The sequence below is a fragment of the Cydia fagiglandana genome, chromosome 22 (assembly GCF_963556715.1).
Source record: "Cydia fagiglandana chromosome 22, ilCydFagi1.1, whole genome shotgun sequence".
Taxonomy (NCBI): Eukaryota; Metazoa; Arthropoda; class Insecta; order Lepidoptera; family Tortricidae; genus Cydia; species Cydia fagiglandana.
The window spans coordinates 7,328,543-7,349,577 of NC_085953.1; the positions used below are offsets into that span (position 1 = coordinate 7,328,543).

The window sequence follows — 21,035 nt, forward strand, 5'->3', positions numbered from 1 at the left end:
TAAAGTTAGCTACATGAAGATATAATTTTAACATCGCAAAACAGGAAATTGACAGCCTGAAACCAATCCCTATCCTGTTAGACCGGGAGATAGTGACACATTTTACTGGGTCATTTGTACCAGTATGGCGGTTCGTCAGGGGTCTAAGCATGTAATAAAGGAAAGAAAAATGATGGTCATAGCGCTGGTACCGGCGGCCCAATCGCGTGGGCGTTAGTCGAACGTGTCGGATAAAATACGTGTGTCGAACGATTTGTTCCACAAAAATCCTCGTATTATTCGATAGTCCATAAAAAAGAAGTAGACGGTAGCGTAATGCCATACTTCTCCGGTGTGACTTACAGCCCGCCATACTGAGGCGAACACGTTAATTTAAAAACAACAATTCAATCATTTGTGCCAAGCTAATTTTTGCACAGGTGATCATCGTCGAGCAGCCATTCATGGACATCACCATGCCATACTTTTCGGATGGTTCCAAATGGCCGCCATACCGCCGCAAAGGAGTTAATTTTTTTTTATTGCTAAACGATTTGTACCAGTATTGCATTAAAATTTTTGGAAAGTATTTGATAAAATGTGACCGTTATTATAATTGCCATACTTATAGTAGGGGGAAAAAGTGCTGCCATACTTGAAAAACTTATTTAATCGACACGTTTCAAAAATACGACTATGTATACGTAAAATAATTTTTTACAGCATGGCATCATCATATTCTGTTTGTTTGGATACAACTATACCTAAAAACAAATATTTCAGATTATAACTACGGGGCGGACGACTGTGAGACTTAAGCCAAGACTTAAAACAAAAAACAATTTTTTGACGATTTGTACCAGTATGGCATTTGGATTTTTGGAAATTGTATGATACAATGTGACCATTATTATATTTGCCATACTTCTAATAGGGGGAAAAAGGGGCACCATACTTGAAATAAAAAAAAAAATATTGTACACATTTGCCACCTCCTACAGGTATGGCATTATGAGATTTCCATTTATGATCACACAGAAAGTCTTGAAAAAAAATTACAAGATGGTACAAATCGTTTAGCAATAAAAAAAAATTAACTCCTTTGCGGCGGTATGGCGGCCATTTGGAACCATCCGAAATGTATGGCATGGTGATGTCCATGAATGGCTGCTCGACGATGATCACCTGTGCAAAAATTAGCTTGGCACAAATGATTGAATTGTTGTATTTAAATTAACGTGTTCGCCTCAGTATGGCGGGCTGTAAGTCACACCGGAGAAGTATGGCATTACGCTACCGTCTACTTCTTTTTTATGGACTATCGAATAATACGAGGATTTTTGTGGAACAAATCGTTCGACACACGTATTTTATCCGACACGTTCGACTAACGCCCACGCGATTGGGCCGCCGGTACCAGCGCTATGACCATCATTTTTATTTCGTTCATTACGTACTTAGACCCCTGACGAACCGCCATACTGGTACAAATGACCCAGTAAAATGTGTCACTATCTCCCGGTCTATGTAGAAGCCATCAAATTATTTGTAAATAAAATAGGAAATTAATTAACTGTTTTTCCAGGAAAATATACACCGTAGTGTCTAGATACCTGTTTGTTTATGGTTATATTTAGGTATATGTAATTCATTTTATTAAGTTCTATAGGACTTAAGCTTGAACTAAACAAAATGTATAAGGAATCTCACTCACCTGTTTTCGGTGTTTTCACTTGTGCCGGACTCTCTCAGAAAAGTCAGAAAACTCTATCTTTTTGAGTCTCCTTATAATAAAGAGAAATAGCCGAGTTAGTGCTAGGTAGATAATATTTCCACAAGTAATATATCAAGTATAAGCAAGTTTAATTTTATTTACAAACTAAATAGAAACGTTAATGTCACATAATGGTGTCACATGGCGATGTCAGTGCATGGATAATCACAAACTCTATGGTAATAATTGATAGAGATTTATTCAAACAAGAAATACATGTAATATAAACAAAATAAAAACAATTATAAACTAAAATTAAAACTACATAAAGCTACAACTAAAATAACTACTAAATTAAAATAACCTATAAATAAAAAAATATGGTAGAGTCTGTGCGGAAAGAGAAGAGTCGTGGCAGAAACGGGAACTAACATTTTAAATTTTATATGGCAATCAAACCTTTGACACCTGTCTTGTAAAAAGTAAACAAACTTCTGTGAATGTATATTTTTATTAACAAAAACCGCAAGTTTTATGTATAAAATATTTTCAAAACACGATAAAACCGTACATAAAACCACAAGGAAAATTATATTTAACATTGTTCGGTTTTGTCAGCGGGAAGAAAACGGCTAAAAGCCGACTATCGACTTACAAAAAGTCGCGGAACGTGTTTCCGCTATTCGCGGGTATTGATGTTGTATTTAATATTAAATAATTACCTATTTAATAAGCCCCCTAAGTAACTTGTCTCCGGTACATAATCGGTAAGTATATTCATTCAAAATATATTAATTTTCATAAATATGCAGGTCATTCATGATCTTTAAAATAACTGACAAATAGTCTTGATACTTGCCATTTTATGCATATTTATATGTAATTTCTTTTTCAGGATTGTGTAAAAGTACCTACGGTATCTCGAATAAAAGACCGCTAAGTAGGTGATATGCAAGAATTCGTAATCTACGTGCCGGATTCAAGCACATCCAGCTCAGATGAAGATAGTTCTATGAGTGTCCCTGGTTGTTTTGAAGATAGCTCAAACATAAGTGACATTGAATATTTTAATTCAGACTTCGATTACAAAGAATAAAACTTTTTCTAATAAAATATTTCTTTATTTGTAGGTTCTGTTAGTTACGAAATTATATTTCATAATTAGCAGTGACTTTTCGGCGAAGTAAAATATCGTGAGATGAGAGAACCGGACATATCCCAATAAGGCCTATCTACTTATGCACTATTTTTATTCATATTCATATTTATTATTAATAATGTACACATACATTACAAGTCAAGTTTACAATGGGTGAAATATATCCCAGATAAAATTACAGTTCTATTGCCCAATTTCTACCCGATCTACCCGTTTTTAATAACTGTTGGACTGCACAGATTAGGCAGTACATAAATGAGACTCGTATCTTGTTTGGTACTAAAATTACAGTTGTATTGGGCAGATTCTTAAATAGTTTTAGCAGTTTTGTCAATCGCAGTCACTTTTTAGTATCTGAGATATAAAAACAAGTGTGTTTTAAAAAGAAAATTAGTGCCTGCGCTAAATCAGAGGATTGAGTTGACGAGCCGACACCACCACCAGGCTCCGTTTAGTAAGCCGTGGTAAAAAACCGGAACAAAAGGGATTCAAGTATCATGACCTTTAGTGTCGTACTATAATCACGTGACCAGTGTTGTCAGCATAGCAAAAACCATAAAATAGCACTGGCGCGCCCTCAAATCCCACGACTCTTCTCTTTTCGCACAGACTCTAATTGACCGAAGCGAAGCGAAGGTCTACGTTTTGACTCGGGCATTTTGCTTTCGTATGTCCGGATGTTCTCCTCTACAGGTCGCAATTCTTAACCGATTCTCGTGAAATTTTGTGACCGAATTTTATGACTAAATAAAATTTTTTTGTCAATCCGGTTTTTGGAATTTTTTAAAAATGGCGGAGTCGTGATACCTGGCGCCTAAACAAATAGTCGTATCGATATCATAAGCCTATTTTCTTTTTGAAACATGTTTACAGAGTTAATAGCAAAAAATGCAGAAAAAAATTATCGCTGGTTTAGGCGGTATTTAGATATTTAATTTTAACTAATTTTAATTTGAGAAGGAGTAGCTAAATTTCGTCAACCCATCTAAGAACTATTTGGCTCAGTTTGTAAACGTTCGCTTTTTCTGTTTGCACAGAGGGTCTGGGTTCGATCCCCAGTAATTGTATGCTGGGATATTATAACTTTTTGTATTTTTTTACACATAAATTTCGTATTGTTTTTCTTTAATTTACTATACACCGTGTTTTTATTGAATTCCGTTAACTTCGGGGTATAGTTAAGTACGTTTATAAGAACTAAATGGCATAGTTAATTTTCAAAAAAAAAATTTTTTTTTGTTTTCTTTTTTGTTTTTTTTTTGTTTAAAAAGTAATTAAATGTAGCATATAGCGTTGTTGTAACACGGGCATTACATTTAACTCAACCAAACAATTGAAATCTGTAACATATCAATGTCATTTCGTACATCAATCGACCGAGATTGTACTTAAGTTTAGTAGCAAATGTATGAACTCATTCTAAACACTAATCAATATGTAAGCCGGCCCTAAGGCAAGTGTACACGCTCACTGACATCGGAATGATATTTTTATCATGTTATTTAGTAGTCATCGTGCGTCTCGCTTGCGCCAATACCTACATGTACGGACAAGAACCAGCGAAATGCACGATAACTAAATGACATCAGTTAGACGTCATTCTGATATCAGTGTACGTTTGAATTGGCCTGTTAGCCAAAAATTGTTTCGTATGTCCATCTGTTCTACTCTACTGGTCGCATTTCTAAACCAATTCCCGAATTGTGTAAGCAGGTTCGATAGTTAAGGTTTTAATTGTCAAATTAGATTCTCTAAATTCTTCTAAACAACGAAGCCATACATTTACTCAGTTTTAAGCTCAGCTCGCGAGGTCTACAGCTCACAGAGCCACTAGTAATAGTGTTTCACTTCGAGCAACACCGGCTTCCGAAGGTGTTTCAAATTCAAATATTAATTGCAAACCTCTTTCAAAAAGTACAATCGATTTAGGTTTGATTTAGGTATTATTCGATAATAATAAATGATTTGAATCTATGGGTTGGACCTTTGGACCCGGCATGGCTCATCCCGGGTTTTAGTTTCTTACATCTGCTATTTATTTCTTTAAAGTTATTTTATTGAATAAAATTAAAATTATGTTGCATTTAAAAAAATCCATTGTTATGAACTGTCAAAACTTTAAGTGACAGCTGTCTCAGTACCCATCACATCAGTATAAAAATAATAAATAAATAAGCAAAAGAATTAGACATAAACCTACAACTACATGAATATCGGTAATCCACAAATCTTGAAATCTACCAGGTACTTTTTAAACAAATAAATACCAAACACCGAACCTTTAAAGCCCTAGCACAGAATAAGTAGTAGTATTATCATACAGAACGGCCACGCACCGCCCCGCCCCGACTCGCATTACCTCGCCCCGCGACTGGCCGCGACATAAATCTGCCGGACTTATGGCGTCCTCTCAGTAAAGCGACTTACCCACGCATGCACAATGACGCGTGTACAAACGTGCCGCGCACACATATAAACGCAAATGATTTTTGATGTATGGCGTGTCCGCCCTACGGCCCTAGCATCTGTTGTCTGAAACTTTCATTAACTGCTTTACTTTAGAACTTAAAAAGAAATAATTTATTTGTCATCTTTCCAGATATTTCCAGGAATGGAGCCGTCGACGACAGACGCCGACATCTTACTATCAAGATTATTATGAATTGAAACAGCGAACCCTCGCTGTTATGTCTCCTCTTAAGGTTTAGTTTGTGAGTAGCTTGCTTTACTTTACTGAGCATTACTTAAGCTTTCGTATTACTTACTTACTTTTCGTATTACGTACTTAATGGCGCAACGACCCAAAATGAGTCTTGGCCTCCGACACGAGTACACGCCAGTTGTCTCGATCCTGCGCCATCTCCCGCCAGTTATCGGCATGGAGATCGCGCAAGTCCGCTTCAACCGCATCGTACCTACCCTACCTACGATACCTGGGACGTCCGATTGGCCTCCGCCCTACCGGGCGTCCCTAAAGCTTTCGTGTTCCCCTCGTAAATTTTATGTTGAATCAATAACTTTTTAATAGTAATTTAAAGTCCTATAGGACACATATGGGTCGATAGAGAAAAAGATCCCAGAGGTTTTCAACTCCTCAACAACAACTCCTTGAAATAATCAAGTCCAAAGGGCTTTTTCGTTTTAGGTTAGGACTCGTCTCTGTCATTAAAACTTGCCATTGTATTACCATTTTATTCTAATATATCTCTAATGACGGACATGAGGCGAATGTTTTGTTTCAATAAATGATACTAGGTCAGTCTTTTACTTGTTTCCAACTCAACTTGATAATTGACAGATATGAATATGAATATTTAAAATAGAGCTAGGCGTCCTTTGATGCTTCCATGGTTTTTAATTCTGATACGCCTTTTATATACAGTACCTAAGCCTATCCACTCCGGTATAATATAACGCCATATGTTTTCTTTACGTGTAAATTGCCGCAAAATGCTTGCTTCTGATAGTTACTTATAGATAGACAATGCAACATCCTTAGTCCTCACTAGGCTACCTGTACCTATATAGAACCACTCGAGCCGGGAGCAATAATTTTATTGGGTGAATCAAAATTTTTTCGTCACCCCTTACCAAGATTACAGTCTCCGGGATCACTCTTAAAACCCTGGTTTTATGGGATTTAAAATAATTTAACTTAGTATATTAGTAGAACACAATTAAAAAAAATCTTCTAACAAATTATGAATTACAAGATTTTTTAACGTAGATTTAATGAACGCTCGATATTGGTTTGGTCTGACATTGCTTTTTAGTTAGTGTAGCCACCGTTGGCGCTGGTAGTATATACAGCTGTAATGCTCAGCCAAGATATGGTCGGACCGGATCGATACAGCGATTTAGAGCACGATGCTTGTTTTATGTATTAATTTATCTTAATTGTAAATAGTCGTTATGTTGTATCTTCTTGCTGTGTAACTTTTTCTTATTTAATTAACTGTTGACTGTATGTTATTTCTGTCTTTTTTCTTCTTGTTTGTTACCTTCCGTGATTCTTCTCACTTGATGGTCTTATCGGAAGATCAGCGCTGGAAGCCACCAGCAACATGCTGAGATGGGGCCATTTCGTGGCACTTTAATCTTATTTTGTGTTTCTTTTATACTATGTACTGTTCCGATTGTTTGTGAATAAATCTATTCTATTCTAATTATGACACTATTGTCGCCTGGCTGACGGGACAGAAAACAAAAATAAGTTGATGCACGCTATTACTCAATCATTTTATTATTCACCTTTCAAAGGTCAACACACCACAATGGACACCCTGCACGTGGGCCACGGGCACAGCCTCGGCTCCAGCAGGAGCCAGTCGCCATCTTGCACAGAGCTGGCGCAGCCTGCCGCCGACTCCATCAGGTCCCGCGTGCAGTCGCCCTCCACCGCGCTCCACAGCGTGAGTACAGACTCCACACATGTTGAGCACAGGCTCCAGCAGGCAGTCGCCATTTTGCAAGGATCTGGCGCAGCCTGCCACCGACTCCATCAGGTCCCGCGTGCAGTCGCCCTCCACCGCGCTCCACAGCGTGAGTACAGACTCCACACATGTTGAGCACAGGCTCCAGCAGGCAGTCGCCATCTTGCAAGGAGCTGGCGCAGCCTGCCACCGACTCCATCAGGTCCCGCGTGCAGTCGCCCTCCACCGCGCTCCACAGCGTGAGTACAGACTCCACACATGTTGAGCACAGGCTCCAGCAGGCAGTCGCCATCTTGCAAGGAGCTGGCGCAGCCTGCCACCGACTCCATCAGGTCCCGCGTGCAGTCGCCCTCCACCGCGCTCCACAGCGTGAGTACAGACTCCACACATGTTGAGCACAGGCTCCAGCAGGCAGTCGCCATTTTGCAAGGAGCTGGCGCAGCCTGCCACCGACTCCATCAGGTCCCGCGTGCAGTCGCCCTCTACCGCGCTCCACAGCGTGAGTACAGACTCCACACATGTTGAGCACAGGCTCCAGCAGTCAGTATCTTGCTGGCCGAAGACCTCAAAATTTATACTTACCAAAATGTGAAACTAAGTATTTTTATCTATATCTGTTTAATACTTTGTACATTTTAATAATCAAATGAACCACAGGCCATTTTATTATAAAATTAAAGTAAATCGCGAGTGCACAATCCCGTAGATAAGGCTATCTGTCCATCACACATAAAATCCGGTCATTATCCGCAAGGTCGCCTGTTTCAGTTAAACCAGTTATTTTTTGCCTGCTGATGAGTATGTGATACATTTCGCATTAATAGAGCGAGACGATGCATGCTGATTTATTTATTCAGGTTGTTATTAGCTCTGGGATGTTATTTGAAAAGGTTGATATACGCTAAGGGCGTTTGCTAGCTAGCGTGGTTGCACGGAGCGGGTGATCGGGTTAACGAAAAACTGTATGAGCCACGCTAACAGAGGGCCTACCGCGTACCACGTTCGACGTGTTGCCTCTCTGTTGCACTTGGACATTCGTACTTAAGTGTGACAGCCAACACGTCGGACGTGGTTCCGGGCCAGAGGCACTAGTGCGACGGATTTTACCTACCTACCTACAATGGCGCCCGCTCCGTGCACCCGCGCCATCTAACGGACGCTGTAAAAGACATTCAAGAAGATTCAAGAATCTTGAATCTTATAACTCATCCGTCTTACGTTAGTCAAATAACTTCCAAAATCTAAAACCAAAACTACGTACGTGTTGAGCATATTAACACTAGGATAAGTACATGAAATCCGTCAGCTTAAATATTATTTTCGTTACTTAACCATATGTCGTAGGTTATTGAAGCTTGTTTGTAAAGCGACCAGAGCCCGTCCAAATTCCTCGTGGCGCCGACATCTCACGAACATCCGATATTGCATATTGAATTCGCCAGAAAAGCTTTTCGCCATGTTTGCTGCTGAATTAAGCCTGGAGAGCGTACACATATCAAATTTATATTAAGACATCGAAAGAAAACGCCATAAGTTGATTTTATCAACTATGGGAATTACAAATTTTGGATTAAAGGAAACCCGTGTCATAAAAGGTAGCGTGTTCGAATCTCGGGCGAGGTGGTGAATATTTACATTGCTGCTTTAGTTTTTAGTAAGCGGCATACGTGCCCTAACTGAACTTACAAAAGTCTTAAATTTTTGTATTTAGTTATTTTAACATTTTCAAGAATATTTTTTGGGCGTAAGATGGACTGCCCGATTCGAACTCTAAAATACGTCAATTAATAGATCTAGAAACGATATGGATTAGAAGTGTCAGTGTCAAAAGTTATGTTTTTGTTTGAATAAACGTCACATTTGACACTGACCTATCTAATCCATATCGTTTCTAGGTCTATTAACTGACGTATCTTAAAGTCTGAATCGGGCCGGTAGTCCGTCGTAATAATTACAGTTTCTGTTTCTTTTAATCGCCATTAGACTACCCGCAACACGTGGTAAAGGTACTAAATGTCATGTGAAAACCCTGCGACCATCATATCCGTAATTTATGATACCTTAAAATTTTCATTTAAATATTAGGAGTATATTTTTCTCATGGCGAGGCACGGTAATTTAAACTGGGAGTATATTCGTGTTCGCACCAATTACGAATTGCTCAATAAACCTGATTAATCCAAGAAAACATGAGAAATATCAGCATAACATCCGTTACCGCGTTCGTTTGATCTTTGTTCAAATTTCCGACAAATCCTTGCTTTAACGTGAAATCTCCTTCACCTACTAGCTCAATCTCATGATTATTCGCTTCGTTTGATACTATTATATTTATTACTATGCTTTTGTACGCGAATTATATTTCAATATGGCTCAAATGCTTTACAATGTTATTTCTAAGTAATAGTTCATAATTTTGTAATGGTATAAAATATGAAAGACCAGGTACACTAAAGGGGCCACTGATGGCACTGATTCACAGTCCGCCGGACGGTATCGGCCTGTCAGTTAGAACAAAATTTTTACAGTTCCGAACAACTGACAGGCCGATACCGTGCGGCGGACTGTTAATCAGTGGGCCCTTTAATAAAAGTTCAACAAATTTTATTGTATGGGAAGATTCATAGTTCACTACTGATTGCCGCTGATCAGTCTATTTATTGTGGTAGTGCAATTTGCCCTAAGTCGCATAGCTAATAAACTCAGCGTTTATCAAGCATGATAACAGTAAACGTCGCTTTTTGTCATGACACGCTATGACGCTAGTAAGCGACGCTTGCTATCGTGCTAGGTCAAACGCGATAAAAACGATCATATTACGCCCGCTGGTGTACAAAGCGCATCACGCCAGCGAAGGTATGGTTAGTTCAGACCATTGAGATATTATGATGACCTTAAACTTAACTAACGATTGAATTTTATTAGAAACATATGAAGCTCGGCGGTCGTCCGGATTCCGGATCACCATACGATATAATATGTCTAGTTTTGTCTGTCGTCTTTAATCCTTGCTCTTAATTATCTTCAAATTATAATTTGTTTTTTTTTTTAATATATAATAGAATCACGCGTTACTTTGCGTAGTCCATATTAATTAAAACAAAAGTGATGATGTCGACATGACTCCCAGCTTCAGCGGCCACAAATGCGGTCGCAAATGCCGGTTCCGCATTGGCTTATACAGCCACGAGAGACGTTGTTCCTCGCTTACAGACGCTGCATAAATCATCTGTCAAGATGTTATAGGCCCGAAAGAATGATTACTTTGCAAATCCGCGAAATAAATAATTACTAAAATAATTATTTATTTATTTAATTAAGGGCGTCCTTAACCCGCAGGTGGTCAAAACAAAGTGATTTAGGTGCGTCATTAATTAATGAGCAGATAGAGTTTTATCTGATCATAGCCATTATCTATTATTATGTTATAATAACAATAGCATAATCAATCAAGATGCTAGTTAGATATTTATCGATCTCCATTTAAAGTTGTTTTGATTCAATAATCCTCAGTTTGGCCCTTCCATATTTACGTTCACAACGTCTGCTAACACTTAAAAGAGCCGTGAAACAGTGTTTAAAAAGTACACAAGCAAACTGCCTATCAAATTTAGTGCAAAAAAAGAGTGATAAACAATTTTTAATGCCACTAAAAGTGCCGTAAAAACATGATGTGCGAATCAGAGAGTGCTATGCTCCTTCGATTCGACGATTGGCATGATAGATGTGTAGAGTTTTTAGTGAAAATAGTCTTGTTCGTTGTGGGTAATCTCTTGTTGTGTATGTTACGAACGATGCTTCCTCGGACATAGGGAAATAAGGTAACTGTTCAGAGGTATTAGTCTTTTAGGTTTCCTGTTGCAGATAGTAGCATTAACTACAGTTTGAGTACAGGCGCATTGTATTTTTAATTATATTGGCTAACAGTTCCAAGTGTGGTGAAAGTGCTTGCCAAATAATATAATTCACGGCATCATTCATAAACAGAAATTCGAAATTTGTAAGTGTTCTTTAAAAAGTTGTAGCGTCCTTAGAGTTCGCGATGTTAGACATTATTTTTGTTTGGCAATGTCTAAATTAATATGACAGGCCTCTCTTTATTTCCTAAGATTTGTATACTTCTGTAAAATAATTAAAATAGAATAAAAGTGATTTTAGATATATGCTAGTGGAAATTGTAACAACAAAACCGATTTGCAAGACTGAAGTGATCCCTTAAGTGTTCCGTGAACAAAATTTTGTACGTAACACTAAAAATCTAAAATTTGTGCCTACCAATAAAGCTATCATATTTCCCCTTATAAGCAAATCAATCTATTGAAACCAAAAAATCACTGGAAAAAATAACACCTCAAAGTAAAATCCATTAGGGTGTCCCCATCCCGTATAATATCGCTCAAAAACACTCCACACAAAAGGTCTTAAATACCGTACATTTTCTATTCAGATATGTCGTTCGATAAAAATTATATATAAACATAAAGATGCGGGATTGAACAATGACTACAATAGAGACATTAGGGGGTAAGGGTGTAAAATTTCTTGTGTGGGAATAAGCGGTAGGTAATCCTGTAGTTATGGGATGACTTCTATCTTTTAGGGTTCCGTACCCAAAGGGTAAAAACGAGACCCTATTACTAAGACTCCTCTGTCCGTCTGTCTGTCTGTCACCAGGCTGTATCTCATGAACCGTAATTTTCACTGATGATGTATTTCTGTTGCCAAACAAATACTGAAAAAACAGAATAAAATAAATATTTAATTGGGGCTCCCATACAACAAACGTCATTATTGCTATTTTTTGCGTAATGGTACGGAACCCTTCGTGCGCGAGTCCGACTCGCACTTGGCCGGTTTTTTGTCTACTTGCGATAAAATTTGGTGGATAGATAAACATCCTTATTCATTCTGTACAATATATGCGCAATTTCTAAATGACTAAATAATACCTAGATTAGGTTAGGTATGTATTTTCGTACGTCAACGGAAAAATTAAAAACTTTTTTTTGGGACAAGTTGTGATTATGTAAATACTCCGCCCAAAATATTTCCATATTACGTACAGTCATCAGCAATAGTATCTTACACAACTAGGGCCGCAAAAATATGTGACACGTTCTTATTTGGAGCGCAAGATACTATTGCTGATGACTGTACATACACGGATGTTCTCGAAGAGGAAAGTAACACTAGGAATCTCTAGAACTAGATATTTTTGTCTATTCCCAAATTTTATCCTGTACAAGTGTATAAGGCCAATTCCAGTAAATGTCACGATAAACATATGACGTGTTAGTGTCTCCAAGGGTTAAGTAGTGTTTTTGTGTGCATGTCAGTTGGCGTTGATATAGGTACACTACAGTCAACAACAGAGCTATCAATACAGGCAAAGTGCCAAAAATATGTATACACGACCTTAATGTACAGGCAATAAAGTACTGTATACATATTTTTGACACTTTGCCTGTATTCATAGCTCTGTTGTTGACTGTACGAGTTTGGCGTCGCTGTCACTGAAAGGTGCCTTTTTTCACACAATGGACCCGCGAGAAATTTATGTTTGTAGTTTAATCGAAAAAACTACAAACATCTGCCCGGTACCCAATAGTTTAGTACGCGAATTAAACTAATCGAAGAAACTACAGGATATACGGTCCTTTTTCTAACTTTTTTTCAGAGTAACTATTGCGAAATGGAGAAAGAGAGGGGAGGCTTTTGCCCAGCAGTGGGACACTACCTATAGATTTGAGTACGTAGCATGAGTACGGTGACAGCTTCTTCTTCTTCTTCTTCCTCGCGTTGTCCCGGCATTTTGCCACGGCTCATGGGAGCCTGAGGTCCGCTTGGCAACTAATCCCAGGAATTGGCGTAGGCAATAGTTGTTACGAAAGCGACTGCCATCTGACCTTTCAACGCAGAGGGTAAACTAAGCCTTACTGGGATTAGTCCGGTTTCCTCACGATGTTTTCCTTCACCGAAAAGCGACTGGTAATTATCAAATGATATTTCGTACATAAGTTCCGAAAAACTCATTGGTACGAGCCGGGGTTTGAACCCGCGACCTCCGGATTCCAAGTTGCACGCTCTTACCTCTAGGCCACCAGCGCTTTTTTGAGTACGGTGACAGCTGTTATCTCAATACATTTTTGCGTTTTCAGGTTATAAATTGTATAGAACGGACAGCTGCCACCTTAGCGATGTGAAATAGTTATTTGTTTTACAAGGGGGCAAAGTTATTGTTTAACCGCTCGTGCTAATATTGATACCCGAGCAAGTGAAAGATTCGAAAATGGAATGTTGAGCGTTGTGAGGGTTTCAAAGCACGAGGGTTTGCCAAAATTTGCCCCCGAGTGAAACACAAAATTTTTCACCACACGAACCCGAAGCAAATATCAAATGTAAAATATCAAACAAAATCAAACCAAATCAAATCCAAATGATTGTTATTAAATATTTATCATCCAAAATCATCATTTAAAAGTCAATTCTACCAGCAAACATAAGAAAACAACTCAAAATTTGCATTTGATTACTTTGCCTCACATGTGAATAAAATGCAACTTTTCTATCCGTTTTTGAAGTGCAAAGTAAGCCTTTCCGAGCTGGTGTGGTGAAAAATAAAATACTATTACGGCCCCGACACTATCATGGGTAATGACATGACTTTTCATGACACTTCAGCGTTTGGTCCAGTCCGGTCATGATATTCTATAGAAAAAAAACTTGAACCACCGTATAAGTATCTTGGATACATATTTTGCGGCTAGTGATGTTGAATAAATATTATTTTAAACTTTCGCGTTTTGAATACATATTAACTCACATTATAGAACCCGGCGTTAGACCCGTCTATAATGTGAGTTGAATAAATAGTGTTGGTAGAGAATGCCCCAAGGTGTTCAGTCCGGTGTTTAATCTCTTTGTTGTGTAAATTTGTGCAATAAAGTTTAAATAAATAATAATCTGACATACATATAATTTAATTTGCACGACATGTTGCTACATGTCGTATAAATGTGTCATCCTCGATATACTCGTGAATGAGCTTTTTGCCGCCTAGCTACTGGCCCACTTGGCAGCATCCCCTGTTTTTTGTGCCTACTGTATATATTACGTAACTGATACGGATACAGTTTACGTAACTAATGGTAACTACTTTAACTATCAGGAAATATAATTTCAGTTGTTCACGTCATAAATTGCCATTCATATTGCTGTCGTGATTCTATCCGTTTGACATTAAAATTCTTGCTATGACAATTCCGCCTCTTCAAATTATATAATGTACATTGACATTTAATCAGTGATAATCTATTCCCCTTCTTTTTGTACAGTCGAAACTGTTTATTCGTAACGAACAATTAGTATACAATTTATTTCGCCATTATATTCACGATAAAAAGTTATGTCTTTATGTCTAGCGTCTTCGTGTCTTGAAGCGACTGGACATCTACCTACTTATATTTTAGTGACTCTGTCTGATTTCATACTGACTAGCAATTATCATAATGCAACATTTTATGTTTTAAGTCATTGTGTTTTATTGCGTTATAATAACACTTTTGGGTAACATATGTCCTTTTATGAGTCGTAGAAATTAAATTTTTCGTTTTGTCTTAATTATATTTCATTAATTTACTTAATCAACTGTTTCCCGAAACACCCTGCATCCCTGCCACTCCAGGGGCTAACTCTCATTTTCAAATGTGATGGTAAATGATGTAGTTGTTTAATTAACTCTATTCTTTATCCTCCAGGAGCCATCATCGAGCTCATCATCTCGTCATGGTGACCGCGTCACGCACCACGTCAAGTCGCACTCGCGGGACTTAGGCAACAGTCCGCTGTCCCGGGACCTGGGCAGCAGTCCCGCTACCACCGGCAGCGTGTCTAGAGAGTGAGTACTACAAGTATGCAGCCATCATCGCGCTCGTCGTCTCGTCATGGCGACCGCGTCACGCACCACGTCAAGTCGCACTCGCGGGACTTAGGCAACAGTCCGCTGTCCCGGGACCTGGGCAGCACACCGGCAGCGTGTCTAGAGAGTGAGTACTACAAGTATGCAGCCATCGTCAAGTATGACGTCTCTTCATGGCGGCCGCGTCATGCACCACGTCAAGTCGCACTCACGGGACTTAGGCAGCAGCCCACTATAAGTAGCAGTCCCGCTAACACCGGCGGCGTGTCTAGAGAGTGAGTACTACAAGTATGCAGCCATCATCTCCTCATGGCGACCGCGTCAAATCGCACTAGCAGGACTTAGGCAGCAGCCCACTATCTCCGGACCTAAGTAGCAGTCGCGCTACCACCGGTGGCGCGTCTAGAGAGAGTACTGCGACAAGTACACCCACTCACTACCGTCCCATCCAATCCAACCCGGCTCCCATTGATCCATGAATCCCCCCACCACCACATCCATCCCACACTTCATCCATCTATCAATCCCACCATGAGTTTGCCTTTGTACGTTTAGTTTATTTTGTTACGATTGTAATTTTAGTATATATGTCTTGTGCAGATTCCGAAGGTAGGTCGTGCTCTACGTAATGCAATGAAGAATTAAGGCAACTTTCAGAATTATATTGTAGCTAGATTTTTAATTAATTCACAAATCATGTCGGTTCCACTTAGCCTTCAAATACAGACAGTAAAATATAATTGGGTATCGAATACCTGAGTTTAAACATAAATGACGTGATAAATAAAATTGTTCTAACTCCTTTCCAGTCTAGAAGATTCTCCTCAGAAGAAGATCCTAGCCGGCATCATAGCGCCGGGCGAGTACGCAGCCGCGGTGTATCACAGCCCTAACAACGCGTCTTATCTCTCTTCTGCCGACGAATACGGCTCACCGGCGTATAGAGGTATATCTATTGAATTAAAAGTAATGTAAATAAATGTTTATTAACCATGAAGAATTAATATTATAGTATACAGATGCTGTTTATCGGCAACAACCAGGCTAAGCTTGCATGAGAGACAGATACATGCGTAGGGTCACCAAACAACTGCGGCTATAGAGTTTCCCGTTACTGGGCAAATGCTCTCCCTTTTTTCTCCACGTGGCTCAGTTCTGGGTAATCTCTCCATGAAGATATTAGTAATTTACTATAGACACATCGGATTCACGTCGTTTACATTTTGCTCCTAATGCTGCCGGTCATTTGACTGTTATATATTCAAAACTAGCAACCCGACCGCTTCGCACGGGTTAACAAGTTATACACTTAAACCTTCCTCAAGAATCACTGTATTGATAGGTGAAACCCGCATAAAAGAGTTTGAGTTTATCGCGAATATACAAACACACAAACAGACGCGGCGGGGGACTTTGTTTTATAATTATAAGGTGTAATGATAAAAATGTAAAAACGCAAACTGGATAATATTTCACATTTACGACGAGTGAAGCGCCAAGAAAGTTTAGATTTCCTTACGTTCTAAAATAATTATGTTATTGGGAATAATTGTGTCGTTTCGATTTCGTATCTTCTTCTTCTTCCTCGCGTTATCCCCGCATTTCGCCACGGCTCATGAGAGCCTGGGGTCCGCTTGACAACTAATCCCATGATTTGACGTAGGCACTAGTTTTTACGAAAGCGACTGCCATCTAACCTTCCAACCCAGAGGGTAAACTAGGCCTTATTGGGATTAGTCCGGTTTCCTCACGATGTTTTCCTTCACCGAAAAGCGACTGGTAAATATCAAATGATATTTCGTACATAAGTTCCGAAATACTCATTGGTACGAGCCGGGGTTTGAACCCGCGACCTCCAGATTGCAAGTCGCACGCTCTCACCGCTAGGCCACCAGCCTTCATTTCGATTTCGTATATTTTAAATAAAATATTAAAGAGAGAGAGATAAGGCCACATTAAGCCTAAATTAATGCCCTTTAATGATCTCCGCTCGGCTGTCGGCTCGGTTTTTCGACTTAAAATACGTGAGTGACCCGTTTTTAATATATTTAATATGTCCGCTCGGCTCTAATTAAAGTAATTAATAATCTGCACTAGTAAACTGGCAGTCGAGAAGCACATGTGAATCACACGGTCCACTCATGACGTCCGGCCGTTACGTATTACGTAGGTGTTACGTTAAAATGGTAATGAATCGCCAATAACCCGCTATTTTGGTAACGGCGTGACGCCGACGGCGCCACGCTTGCATTTAAATTGGGCGAGAAAGCTACAAAGTACACGCCTTAGTAAACACAGTATTGTTTTCACTATGCATTGTTAAATAATGATGTTTGAAGCATGAAAATTTGGACAGTAAAATTCCTAGTACACGTTTTCTGTCCATGGAAAAAATTACCTAGTCTAGCTATAAATTTTATTTGAGAATAGGAAAATTAAGTTTCGTACAGTCGCCATCAGATATATCGGAGCGGCTAAGGCGCTCACAAATATCTGAGCACGCCACTATTGTCAGGGCGTTAGAGTGCGTGTTCAGATATTGTGAACGGGGTCCCTTTGTTTCCCATAAAGTTTTAAGTCATAATGTATTGTTTGTCATATTATCGTTAGTCATAAAACTGAAACCGTTAACTTTTCAGGATTTTCCTAAGGTTATTCTATAGATAGGTTAGGTTAGGTTTGGTTTGTTTTATGGCAATCCTGAAAAGTTACGCGTTTCTAAGAAAAACCAATTATGACTAACGAAAATTCGGACAAACAATACATTATGACTTAAAACTATTTGGGAAACAATAGAGACCCATTGTGAACACCTTGGCCGCTCCGATATATCTGATGGCGACTGTACATGTTGTTAAATGTATCCTTTGTGAGGTAAAAATAAATTATACTATTTGTCTAGCTAGTGTAAATACAGTCTAGTCTAGTGAGATCAAAACTTAATTACTATTATGATTCTCTATATTATATAAATAAATGTCAATAAATATAAAAGAAAGTAAAACAGAAAATGAGAACGTCAGTCCTTGCTTTACAGTTTCATCTACAATAGAAAACTCTCTTTTCGTTATATCAAGGGTAATGTAATAGGTATCGTCTTGGGTCGTCCCATTAGTTTTTCGTCAAGTTCTTAAATTAGTCATATTCTGCTTTCGTCACTCATTCTACATTGAAAGCCACCGACGATTGTGACGAATGTAGAATGGGTGACGAAAGCAGGATAGGACTAATTTAAGAACTTGACGAAAAACGAATGGGACGACCCAAGACGATACCATGTAATCCAATCCAATCTCAATCTGATACTTCCACTTTTAAATTCAGTTAGGACACGCATGCCAATTGCATTTTTCTACAGACTACAGTCGCGACTATAAGTAATTAATTTATTGCCTCGACACCGAACAGCTTGAACTTTATTAATTGTGTAATAAGGTAGAAATTATTTGGCAATTCACAGAATAATTCTAATGACCCGGCTGCCAGACCCGTGTTTAGTTTTTCATACTAAACTGTTCCAAGCGGGCAGCGAACGTTGCGTCTCAGACTGTCCAATATACTCTGAGGGGCTACCGCGAAAACCGAAATTCGCAAATTGCGGGGATCTTTCTCTTTTACTCCTATGAAGGCGTAATAAGAGTGACAGAGAAAAATGCCCGCAATTTGCGAACTTCGATTTTCGCGGTTATAGCCCTGGCTGTGTAAATGTACCTCTAGCCTCGTGCCGCCCACCATACAAAATTATAGCCAAGGAAATTAGAATCTTGTTGTGTTTTCAATTGGGTTCATTTTCATTTGTTCGAAAATTTTACGGGACAAATGAAATGCTACCTACTTTCTTTTGAATTAAGGTTGACATTCCATCGAAACTGAGTGTACATCCTAATGTACATTGGGCGGCACGAGGATAAGTGGTCTAGGTCCCTAACAAATCTACACATGCACAATCGAATATCAATCTACAGAGGTAGGGCATTATTATTTTCCATCGTATTTTCACGGAAACGTACGAACGTGTCTTGCTATTGCAGTCAGTCTCAGAAGTACTGAGGTTGACTGAAGTAGCATGACAAATACGAACGTTTCCGAGAAAATTCGATGGAAGACAATTATGCATTACATCTGTACTCTTATATATCGTACAATTAATGGTATAGAATTGGTCTCCCTTAGCAACAACTTTTGATTTAATGATGGTAAATATCGTCTTGGGTCGTCCCATTAGTTTTTCGTCAAGTTCTTAAATTAGTCTTATTCTGCTTTCGTCACTCATTCTACATTAATCACAATCGTCGGTGGCTTTCAATGTAGAATGAGTGACAAAAGCAGAATAGGACTAATTTAAGAACTTGACGGAAAACGAATGGGACGACCCAAGACGATACCTTAATTATTGTCCGTATGACTTTTATAAGGAAATGCCTTACTGATGCAATGCGGTATAGCAATTTAGGACTTAGAAGCGTTAGCCTGAGACAGACCATTATTTGTGACCTCCAATCACCAGATATTGGTACCGATCTCTAAGTTTCACATAAACTGGTTTATCTCAGGCGATCGTATAAGATAATAACAATCTCTCACAAACACGTGCTAATAGTTTATCGTACGTCAGTGCATTCGTGACGTCACTTGGCAACGAGCGCGCTCCGTGAACTGACAAGTTAGACGAACAGTAAGGCCTCTACAGACGTTGCAACAAATCGCAATGTTGTTTTAGACAATTTAGACAATCGCCGGCTAAGCGCCACTTGCACTATCCCACTATCCCGGGGTTGCGCGGTTATATAATATATAAAACCTTTTATTTCCCCTAATAGTAATAATAATTTATAAATTTGTTTCCTTAGAGACTAACTAAAAAGAAAGAATTATATATATGTATTTAAATCTAATAGCTTTTTTTTTTTGATATTCGACTTTTCCTTAGGTATATCCTTTTTATGTCCTCTCTCTCTGTTTAGTTTTTTATTATTGGGATCCCTTTGGCAGGGTATAGGTCTCCTCCAATTTCTTCCACTTGTCTCTGTTGTGTGCCACTGTAAGTCAGTTGTTTCCTGCTACCGTTTTTATTTCGTCCTCCCCGCGCTGCTGAGGTCGTCCCACGCTTCGCGGTTAACCCAGTGTCAAATTGTACTGGTAACCATGGTAACTCCAGGTTTAACCGGTTTACCCTGGGTTAGTGGGATGATGCGAGTGGCTCTTAGTAGATACAACGAATTTAATCGACCGAAGAAATACTGCAATCTTAGAGCATTTACCCCTCTGCCGAAAGCCTTACAGAATATGCAAACTATTCTATGGACTGACGTTTATCTGACATGGCTATTTGTACGTTACGTATAGCCATACTTTTGACGTGCCCCTCCCCCGCAAAAACTGTTTTGTACAGAAAATGACAGACAAGGCGTCTCCAGTTACTCTAAGACTGCAATGCAACACCAACTGCATGTAATTATCGGTAAGATAATAATATGTCGATGCCCTTAGTTGGCACATGTACTTGTAGCAGTACAGTCGCCATCAGATATATCGCAGCGGCCAAGGTGTTCACAATATCTGAACACGCACTCTAACGCCTTGACAACAGAGGCGTGTTCAGATATTTGTGAGCACCTCGGCCGCTCCGATATATCTGATGGCGACTGTAACTACAACGAACGATTCAGACTAACATACGCCTAAGGACCCACCGCGAACATTTAACATCGAAACTTCGTTATCTGCCTCTGTATCGCTCGAATATGCAAGAACTATACACGGTGTAACATGACTAAACCGAATAATTTTAACAGCGTAGGTATTCCTGATCATATTTAGAGACAAAAATGT

At 39.0% G+C, this 21,035-nt stretch overlaps 1 protein-coding gene across 8 annotated transcripts in view; it reads left to right on the top strand.

Moving 5' to 3' along the window:
• Positions 1-21,035, top strand: part of LOC134675419 (transmembrane and coiled-coil domains protein 2) — a 77,330-nt gene that overhangs the window by 32,335 nt on the left and 23,960 nt on the right. For 7 of the 8 annotated variants that reach the window (XM_063533665.1, XM_063533664.1, XM_063533667.1 and 4 more), the window contains exons 2-5: positions 5,452-5,563; positions 7,113-7,264; positions 15,043-15,182; positions 16,013-16,149. In XM_063533665.1, the coding sequence (XP_063389735.1) occupies positions 7,127-7,264; positions 15,043-15,182; positions 16,013-16,149 (415 nt within the window). In that variant the 5' untranslated portion in view covers positions 5,452-5,563; positions 7,113-7,126. Of the gene's footprint in view, positions 1-5,451; positions 5,564-7,112; positions 7,265-7,528; positions 7,655-15,042; positions 15,183-16,012; positions 16,150-21,035 lie in introns of those variants that run through there. The other variant, XM_063533668.1, reaches the window with a different exon arrangement.